General features: G+C 48.1%; 1 protein-coding gene across 2 annotated transcripts in view; it reads left to right on the top strand.

The window, feature by feature from the left end:
• The first annotated feature begins 7,243 nt into the window (after positions 1-7,243).
• Positions 7,244-10,448, top strand: part of CD8A (CD8 subunit alpha) — a 5,212-nt gene continuing 2,007 nt past the window's right edge. Inside the window, exons 1-5 of one of the 2 annotated variants that reach the window (XM_077766685.1) lie at positions 7,244-7,399; positions 7,488-7,853; positions 8,444-8,569; positions 8,798-8,908; positions 9,565-9,595. In XM_077766685.1, coding sequence (XP_077622811.1) covers positions 7,351-7,399; positions 7,488-7,853; positions 8,444-8,569; positions 8,798-8,908; positions 9,565-9,595 — 683 coding nt within the window. In that variant the 5' untranslated portion in view covers positions 7,244-7,350. The remainder of the gene's footprint in view (positions 7,400-7,487; positions 7,854-8,443; positions 8,570-8,797; positions 8,909-9,564; positions 9,596-10,448) is intronic. The other variant, XM_077766686.1, reaches the window with a different exon arrangement.

Genomic DNA, 10,448 nt, shown 5'->3' with positions numbered 1-10,448 from the left:
GCTTCATGGTTGCATTGAGGTTACTTCATGGATCCTCCGCCAGCGCCCAAGTAAGGACACACCCGTTTTGCGTGAAAAGAAAAATTTCCACTTTTTTAAGTTTCTGTTTTGGATACACTGGGTCAAGACAACAAATTATTTCAAGAAAGAGAGAGAGAAAGAGAAGGAAAGAAAGGAAGGAAGTAAGTAAGGAAGGAAGGAAGGAAGGGAGAGAGAAAGGAAAGAAGAAAGAAAGAAAGAGAGAGAGAGAGAGAGAGGGAGGGAGAAAGGAAAGAAAAAAGAAGAAAGAAAGAGAGAGAGAGAGAAAGGAAGGAAGGAAGGAAGGAAGAAAGAAAGAAAGAAAGAAAGAAAGAAAGAAAGAAAGAAAGAAAGAAAGAAAGAAAGGAAGGAAGGGAGAAAGAAAGGCTTTTTCGTAAGCTTTTTTTTGCACCTGGGTATTTGGGGGGAGGTTGGGATTTTGTTTTTTGTTTTTTTTTGTTTTTTTTTGTTGTTGTTGTTGGGTTTTGTGGGGTTTGTGTGTGTGTGTGTGTGTGTTTTGTTTTGTTTTGTTTTTTTGTTTGTTTGTTTTGCCAGAGCCTTAATTGTGAGTACAGCAGGACTCAGGACAGCCCAGAAAGAAAAAGAGCTGAAGCCTCATTTATTGTGGAAATTAGTACCGCACAACTGGTTAGAAGAAGATTAGGTTCTCTAAGCACCAACAAAATTTGTCTTTTAAATGTTCAACAGAACTGTGGGTAAAGAATGCAAACAGGCACTAGGCAGAAGAGGTAAGTGGAATGGCCAGTGTGTGAGGACACACTCACTCTCAACCTTAATTAGGGAGATGCCAGTTTAAACAACAAGATACCCACTCATCTATCAAAGTGATGGAATTGAAAAGACTGACAAAACTAAAAATTATAAAGCACGTGGGTAAATGGAAACTCATCCACAGCTGGTGTGAGGATAAACTGGTACCATCACTTTGGCGAGAAATTTGCCAATAGCTATGGAGGCTGAAGAGAAGCTCGTGTTCCAGGTCAGTCACTTTCTCAAGGTTAACATCCTCTTGAAGCCCTTCCTCTCCCAAGCTGACACCCTAGAGAAAATCTTGCACGTAGACTGTAGGAAATATTTACAAGGATGCTCACTGTAGCATTGTTTATAATGGCAAAAACCAGAAACAGCCTAAATATCCATTAACAAAGGAATGGATAAATAAACAGTGGCGGTTTTCATCAGATCTCATTGCTCTTGTATCCTCCCAAAACATGAGACTATGTACTCCTTTACTTGTTTTTTAAAAAGTTTTTATTGTGGCAAAATACATAGACTATTTACCATCTTAACCATTTCTCAGTGTAGAGTTCAGTGGTATTAAGTACATTCAAATTATTGTACAGGCATCACTACCATCCATCTCCAGAACTCTCATTTTGCAAAGCTGAAACTCTGTACCCATTAAATAATAACTTCCCAACCCCCTGCCCCCCCCCCAGCTGGTGGCAACTGCCAATCTACTTTCTGTCTCTATGAATGTGAGTACTCTGTTCCTCGTGAAGGTAGCATCATACAGTATTTGTCCCTTTGTGACTGGCTTATTTCACTCAGCATAAAGTTCTCAGGGTTTAGCCATGTTGTAGTATATGTCAAAATTTCTTCCCTTTTTAAAAGTTGAATAATATTCCATTTGCTTATCCTTTCATCTGCCAGAGGACACCTGGGTTTCTTCCACATCATAGCTCTTGTGAATGACGTTGCTATGAATATAAGTCTATTCGTTCATTCCGTTTTAACTTGACATCAAACATTTTTCAGCATAAATAGGTGTAAAACATAATTTCCAATGTGTTGTAAATCTTGATGTTTTAAGATAAAACCTTTACATCATTTTTTAACCATTTCTAATAGAAAATAAATAAGTAATGTATCAATTTTATTTCAACCCTCACCTGTTTTTAAAAGCAAGAACAAGTTCTTTAACTTTTGAAAAACTTTCATCATTCCTTTTTTTCCCTCCAACTTATGAATTCTACCCATCTTCCTGCAAAGAAGTTGATTCTAATATAATATGTTTTTATGCTTGAAGATCTTTTATTGGCCATACTTCTCTGCTAGAAAAGCATATAAAATGAAATTTTAATTTCCTATAACCATGAATGTCTAAGTATTAAAAAATTGTTTAGATTATGCCATCATAACAGCTATTGGCAGTGCAGATTGTTCAAAAATGACAGAAGTTATAAATACTGAAAATGAAATGTTAAACATAAAAAGTAGCCATTGGTGATACTATACACATAGTTGCAAGATTTTACCTTTAGGAGATACTAGGTAAAGAGTATATGAGATCTCTGTATTGTTATAATGCAGTGTCGAAATAAGAATTTTTATTAAAAAAATAACTTTTAGGGGAAATTCAGCTCTTAAAGAAATGGATAAAGCCCAATTAGTTAATGAACCCATAAGAAATTATTACCCATTGCTAAAATGAGACAGGGTTCAACATCAATTATTTTCTTACTTTTTTTTCATTCAATGTAAGCACTGAGAAATCTTATTCTTATAAATAGTTGGTTTTGTTATAGCAGAGTTGCTAAATCTTTTAACTTTTCCCCCCCAAAAAAGAAACCTTTAAAAAAAAAAAACAAACAACCATGGGGTGCCTGGGTGGCTCAGTCTGTTAAGTGTCTGACTTCAGCTCAGGTCATGATCTCGCGGTTCGTGGGTTCAAGCCCCACATTGGACTCTGTACTGACAGCTTGGAGCTGGAAGCCTGCTTCAGATTCTATGTCTCCCTATCTCTCTGCCCCTCCTCTGCTTGCTCTCTGTCTCTCCCCCTCTCAAAAATAAAACATTAAAAAAAATTTTTTTTAACCCACAATAGTGAGCTACCAACAAAAAGCCATATTAATGGTCTAGTTGTTACTGTATTACTTTGTATGGGCTGCTGCAAACAAAGTACCACAAACTAGGCAGCTAAACTAGGCAGCTCCCGGACAGAAATATATTGTCTCACAGTTCTGGAAGCTACAAGTCCAAGATCGGGGTAAGTTTGTTCCCTTTTAGGGCTGTGAGGAAGGTTCTGCTTTCCTTCTCCCCTACTTTCTGGTGGGTTGCCGGCTGTCTTTGGGTTTCTTGGCTTGTAGAAGCATCACTGTGATCTCTGCTTTTACTTTCACATGACATGCTCCCAGGGTATGTGTCTGCGTCCAAATGTACCCTTTTATAAGGACACCAGTTATATTGGAGTAGGACACCCCCCCCCCCATGACCATTTTAATCTGACTTTACCTTTGATAAAACCCTATCTCCAATAAGGTTATATTCTGAGGTACTGGGGGTTAGGATTTCAAAATAGGATTTTCAAGGGACACACACATTTCAGCCCATAACAGTTGGCAATTCTAGTAGATCTTTCAATTGTGTTGAAATCAAAGACTTGGGAATCACTGACTTTCAAATGGATTCATTACTATCTTTAGATCATTAGTATCTTTAGAGTTACTCACTTCTCAATTTCTGAGAAGTTCTGAGCCTACTAAAGTAGGCTTTACCAGGGCCTATTCGGTAGCTATGAACTATACTATTCTTATATCACCGAGAAGCAGTTGCCTTCACAGATGAACTTAGAAGGGGTTGGGGAAATAGAAATATTTTTAATTTCAATACAAATTCACCAAAACTATATTTTAATTAAATGTTTTTATTTTATCAGAGACTTTCATCAGAACTTTGGAGCTGAGGATTTTTACCTCATTGGATTTGTTGCAAATAAAAATGCTTCCAACTAATGTCATTGGCAAAGCCAGTCTTCAATGTCAAACCAAGTAGCAAATCAGACTGTGTATAAAGGAAGTCTGGGGGCACCCAGGTGGCTCTGTCGGTCAAATGTACGACTTAGACTCAGGTCATGATCTCACAGTTTGGGAGTTTAAGCCCCACATCTGGCTTCACGCTGACAGAGAGGAGTCTACTTGGGGTTCTCTCTCTATCCCTCTCTCTCTGCCCCTCCCTCACTCTTTCTCTCAAAATAAATGAACTTAAAAAAAAAGGAAATCTGATTCCCTTTGCAATACAATGCTAATGAACATGTTAGCTGATAAAATCAGCTTACATCCCATAGTAACTGTCCGGCTTCTGCATTCTAGCTCTTCAAAAGAGAGGTAAATAAAGTGATGAGGCCCAGGAGTTGGCCATAAGGTGGTCCACTTCCAGCATTTCTCCCAGACACCCTCTTTGCCAAGATCTCGGGGACTCTTCTCAGGAGAAATGCTTATTCCCAGAGGAATGGACATGGAATGAGAAATATCTGCGTGTTTCCCTTTGATTGTTGCCCACAGAGGGCTTCACACCTCCTGCGCATTGTACCACAGTAACATCGGGACGTATAGCAGGTCTGCCTGTTTGTTTTAAAGCAAGAAAAGAGTGATTATGAAAAAGAAGGCAGGGAAAGAGAATCAACATGGAGACTAGACACAGACGTTTGCTCCTGGGCAGATCCATCTGAGGAAAGAGAACCAGTGGCAGGTGAGGATCTGGAAAATGAGCCCCTTCAAATATTGTGTGTCCCCAAAGACAGCCGCCTTGTCCCCCACGGGTATGAACCCTCTGGTTTGAGGACCACTGAACTGTCGTACATTCACAAGATAATACTACTCTCCAGCATTTAAAATGAATGAACTAAATCTATATGTAACAACACGACTCAAAGACATACAAAATACCAATGTTTCTATAGACCGAAACATTCTCCAGAAAAAGTGGGAGTGATGCTGACAGGTATTTGTTACTGAGACAAAGCGAGGCCCTGTCAACTCTAGAACTCAAAGGCTTTTCTAGGCCCAAATAAGCCAACTCCTTCCAAGGAGATGGTATTGTCCCCACAGAGCTGGATTGGCAAGAGGAGGCAGCAGGCCATTGACTCCAAGTTGTCCGTGCAGTCAGTGTCTTTGGAGCCGTTGGCACAGAGCCCTGATTAATTTTGTGCCCCTGCCCTGCCCATTTATACCTTCTGAATGTCTTCACGTCATGTCAATTAAGATGGTTATATTTCCACATTTTAAAAACAGACACCTGGAGAAAAGCAAAGACTTGCTTCGATTCAGCACAAAAACTGGTGACTCTCCTGCCTGTCTCTCACTGGATGTTTTTTAAAAGAAGGGGGCTCGGCTGGTGGAGTGCAGTTCTCATTCCTTCACGCCATCCTGCTTGAGTGCCGCAGCTTGCGGGGTGGGGGTGGGGGCTTACCTGGCAGAGGAGGGCAGCCCCGCCCAGCCCTCTGCACACCTGGCCCTACTGCAAGCAAGTATCCCCTGAATTTTCGAGAATTGCATCTGCTCTCCTGCTTGCTGCAGAGCAGATGTCGTTGTGGTTGCATTGAGAATCCACCACATTCTGTAAAACGTATCACAAAGCCTCCTTGGGAGGTTTCACATGTTGCCTTGGCATCCCCCTCTCCTCAACCCTCTGTAGTGCTGTGTACAAAGGGGCTGCCACCCTCGTGGCTGACACGTTTCTTTGCTGCAAGGCTGGCAGGCCTCCAAGCCAGCTGCAACTCTCTTTCAGGAGACAGACATGGCCTGTCTGGACTTGGCTCTTTCCCTGTCACCCACATTCATGTGAGTTAAGGGACAGCACTATGTATCCACAGCCAGGGACACATGTACACAGGCATACATCTCTATGCCAGGAGCTGCCCTGCTGTGAGCGACAGTCATAACCATCATTACAAAGGGTTTTCTTTCCCCAGCCTCCCTCATCTTCCATTTGAAAATGTAATAGGCAGGGGCGCCTGGGTGGCTCAGTTGGTTGAGCATCCCAACTTTGGCTCAGGTCATAATCTCATGGTCTGTGAAATTGAGCCCTGCATCAGAGCCTGGAGCCTGCTTCGGATTCTGTGTCTCCTTCTCTCTCTGTCCCCTCCCCTGATCATGCTCTGTCTTTCGCACTCACAGAAAAATAAACATTAAAAAAAATTTTAAGGCCCATTCAACACTTAAAGTTTGCAAGCACAGCTCAGCCCCAGCTATGATGTGACATGGTGGGGAGGGGGTTTGAGACACAGTCTTCACCGGGCAAATCTCACAGGTGGGGCAGACACATGGAACAGATAAAGCCACATGGCTCCACTCTAGAATGAAGTAGCAACAGTGTGAGGTACACTCATTGTGGGACTCAAAGAGGAAAGGCTCAGGCATCTATAAGAAATGGGAGGAGGGGCATCCACTGGAGCTGGAAGGTTTCAGGACAGCAGTAGGCAAAAGGGAAAGGGACACGGTGTGCGGGAGCTCGGGAAGAACCGTCTCCACCCAGGTATTCACCCAGGCTACACGCATGTCCCTGCCAAGCACCTAAGGTCAAGTATACAGAGAAATGAGATCTAAATCCCACAGCACTGGAGCCCACTCTGGGGCTTAAACAGAATGGTATTTCAGGCAAAGGGAACGACAAAGGCAAGGGGAGCCTGAGTTGTGACAGCCTCAAGTCCTGTGAGAATGCAGGGCCAGGGGACCAGCCAGAGGCTGGGCAGAGCCCGCACCTGCAGGCTCAGAGCCAAGCCAGGTTTCATTTTCCATTCAGTTCCACGGGTCATGGGAGGCTGCAGGAGAGACATTCTCAGATCTCCTTTATGAGAATAATGATCATGACAGGGTGGCTGAAGTTCTGGCCAAGAGAGGCACTGGTGTGAAGACACCCCCCCCCAACACACACCCCGTTGCAGTGTCCGCACCATACACAAGAAAACAACAACTGTGAGGTGAGGTTTAGAGAAGGGAGAAATCCCCCAGGGTGTGGTCAGCAGGTGACCACCAGTCCCACACAGAGGTGAGTGGCTGCTGCCCCGTGGTAGTCTCCTTCCGGCCGAACACCCAGAGTACCCAGCCCAGAGAAGCGAGCAGACCAGCAACGCCGCCCCCTCCTCAACCCTCAGTGCCCATCTTTCTAGAGACACTCGGAGTGGCTACAAAGGCAGTGGACGTGTGTGCTCTGCTTTCCTGCTCACCCTCACCCTCAGCTCTTGCAACTCTATCCTCTGTCTCTGTCGCCCCCACAAGAGAGCCCTTTCCAAATTTCATTTGCAAGCCTTTTTCTTCATCCTCGAACCCACAGCTCTCCACTGCCCCCCGCTGCCCCGTAAAATCTACTTGGACGGCCCATCTAGATCATGGACCCCAGCCCCCTCACCGGGCTGGAAGGTGGCAACCTCGGAAAAACAGGGCGACTCTCCTCGGTGGGGCTTCGGGTGACATCACATCCTCCGAACGCGAAACCGGGCTGCTTGGCCGGCCGAAGGGCGCAACTTCCCCCCCTCCGGGTCCCACCAGCTCCTGCGCGCGTCCGCCCGTGTCGCGCAGCGCCGAGCGGGACATGGCCTCTCGGGTGACCGCCCAGCTCCTGCCGCTGGCCCTGCTGCTTCGTGAGTTGGCGACCCTCGGGGAGGGGAGGGCGGGGCAGGCGCGGGGCGCGGGGCTCCCGGCTCAGGGTGGACGCCTTGCCACCCGCAGAGGCCGCCGCAGCCGTCGGGCCCAGCCGGTTCCGCGTGTCGCCCCAGAAGGTGGACGGCAAGCTCGGCCATCGGGTGGAGCTGCGGTGCGAGGTGCTGCTAACCAGCGCGACGCCGGGCTGCACCTGGCTCTTCCAGAAGAACGAACCTGCCGCCCGCCCCGTCTTCCTCGCGTACATCTCCACATCCCGGTTCAGGTTGGCCGACGGGCTGGACTCCTCACGGATCTCGGGCAAACGGGTTCAGGACACCCTCTACAGCCTCACCCTGAACAGTTTCCGCAAGGAGGATGAAGGCTACTATTTCTGCTCAGTCTTGAGCAACTCCGTTCTGTACTTCAGCGCCTTCATACCGGTCTTCCTGCCAGGTCCGAGCGCTCGGGGCGCGACACCCCCTCGGTGTGGGTTTAGGGCACCTCTCGGAACCAGTTTTCATACGAAAGCCCTGCTTTCGAGACTCTTAGAGCCCTTGTGTGTGTGTAGCGAGGGCCGGGAGGGGACCTACTTAATACTGCTCCCATTTCACAGACGGGGAACCTGAGGCTAAGGTGCGGCTGGGTCGAGACTGAAGGGTGGCTTCTTAGGTCCGGCCGATTTGGGCTCGAGTCCGGGTGCTTGTCGGCTTCTAGGTAGTTACTTAAATTCTGTGAGCCTGTGTTTGCTGGTCAGCGACCAGCGGGTATCAACCGGAGCCCGCAAGCTTGCAGGTTGAGCCCTGGAGAGAGGCTGGGTGCCCGGGAGCGGGCTCCTGCGTTCCCGTCCGAGGCGCCGGGTGCTCTGGGCGGGACTCGGCCGGGTACTGCGCGCGCGGCAAAGGGGCGAACCCTCGAAGTCCCCAGTCGGTCTCCCCGCCTTGAGGGTAGAGATCGGCGCGCGCGGAGGAGGCGCCCTCTGGGGCAGAGGCGCGCTGGGCAGTGGAGTGGGTTAGGGTAGATGTCCCTGGTCCGACGCCATCTAGGCTCTGTTTCTCCCGCAGTCAAGCCCACCACTACGCCCGCGCCGCGACCACCCACGCCGGCGCCCACCAACGCGTCGCAGGTGTCTCTGAGCCCGGGGACCTGCCAGCCTGCGGCGGGCAGCACAGGTGAGACAGGCGCAAGGTCCCGGGGCGGGAAATGGCCCAAGGGGCGGTGCGGACCGCAGGGAGAGCCCCTGCTAAGGGCCAGCCCTGATCCTGGATGGAGGTAGAGACGAAAGCTGTCCAAGTGGTGGGGAAACCGAGACCCGGACACGAGAGACAGTCCCAAGCTGGTGGTATGGGTTGGAGGATCCTCGGCCAGCTCCTAAATGTCGGCGTCTTCGGTGTCTTCAGTGGAAACAAGTGGGCTGGACTTCGCCTGTGACATCTACATCTGGGCACCTCTGGCTGGGACCTGCGCCTTCCTTCTCCTGTCACTGGTCATCACCGTCATCTGCAACCACAGTAAGTCCTAGGGAAGCGCGCAGCTCTGGGAAGCGGTCTGCTCCACCCCCTTCTGTGGCGCGGCTTGCTCCAGGCAGCCCTTGCCCCGAAGATGGGATGGAGATTTCTGGGACTCCGAGATGCACTGTTGGGTTAGGCTTAGCCCATTTCTTTCCTGGAGACAGAACTCGAGAAAGTCCCTTCTCTCTCCTCTTTCCACTCTCCGGGACATTTCCCCGAAGATAGAGCCCTTATCCCAGGGGCCGCAGCTGTGGTGAGTTTCATTGGCCAAGGACGTTGGGAGCTAAGCACACAGGTCCTGGCTTATCACAGATGCCGGTGGGGGGTGGGGGTGGGGACTGCCACAGTGGCCCTGGGACCAGTGCCTAGGAAGGCTGGGTCAAAACCATGACGGGTTGGGATTTACCCTTAGCCACCTCCTCCTGAATCCCCTACTACTTTGGGACCCACCGTGGGAGACTGTACTAATCCATCTTAACCCACATCTGTATTTGCAATGCTTTTTAAAATTGATCAGAAGAGGGATGGAAAAGAAGCCCTTACTTTGCTCTCAAGAGTTATGATCCTAAAGAAATAGGAAAAGGGAAGGAGGAACTCTATCTGGGGACTATTGATGGAGGGGGTCAGTCACTTTACCCCTTCTTTTTCTTATCCAGGGAACCGAAGACGTGTTTGCAAATGTCCCAGGTGAGTCTTTTGTAATCTCTGGGCCTAACACTGTGCAGAGGTCCTGGCTTTCCAAGCAGCAGTTGGTGGGAACCCTTCCCAGAGAGAGGCCATAGCTGTGGAATTCTGGGGGCAGGAATCAGGATAGTTCTTGAGCAAAGAGAGGCACAAGGCTGGCAATGTGGGAGAAATGGGGACACAGGTTAGGCTGATGGGGAGAGTGGTGTGACTCCATCTTATTTGGCCTAGCACCAAAATCCCATCTGAAGGATTCCCCCAATGAATCCTAGCTTCTCAAAACACCTGAGGTCTTTTCATCTGGATGACTCCAGCTGGCTTTTATTGTTTCCTTAAGAACACCTTTCTTCCCACTTGCTTGTTCTTGATTTTTGAGTCTAGTATTTTGAGAGAGAGCCAATCTTTTATCAGGGAACCAAATAAACAATGGCCTAGGTTCCTAATTTCCCTGTGCCAATGCAGGGCCTTGATTTATGGCCAAGGACTGGAATGGAAGAGAAGGGAACCAGAGGCAGGGGCAGTTAACTATCTGGCAGCTCAAGCGACTCCCTGATCCAATTCCAGGCCATGATCATTCTGAAATGATCAGGAAAAAGAACAAAAACAAAGACCAGTGTCTGGAAGAGAGGTCTCCATTTCCTCTGTCCTTTGAACGTAGGCTGAGGCAGCCCTGTGTCAACATCTAATTGGCACCACTGGAGCCTCCACTCAGGATCTCTCTGATCCACATAGCAACCCCATGTGAGAGATACCACAGTCTCATCTCAGAGATTAGCGGCTCAGCTCAAGAAACCTACCAAAGATGGCAGAGAATGATGACACTCAGATTATCAATAATAAAGCACTTGATAAAAGC

This window comes from Crocuta crocuta, unplaced genomic scaffold, assembly GCF_008692635.1.
Source record: "Crocuta crocuta isolate KB4526 unplaced genomic scaffold, BGI_CrCroc_1.0 scaffold275, whole genome shotgun sequence".
Lineage (NCBI taxonomy): Eukaryota > Metazoa > Chordata > Mammalia > Carnivora > Hyaenidae > Crocuta > Crocuta crocuta.
This window is presented reverse-complemented; position numbering and strand designations above follow the sequence as displayed.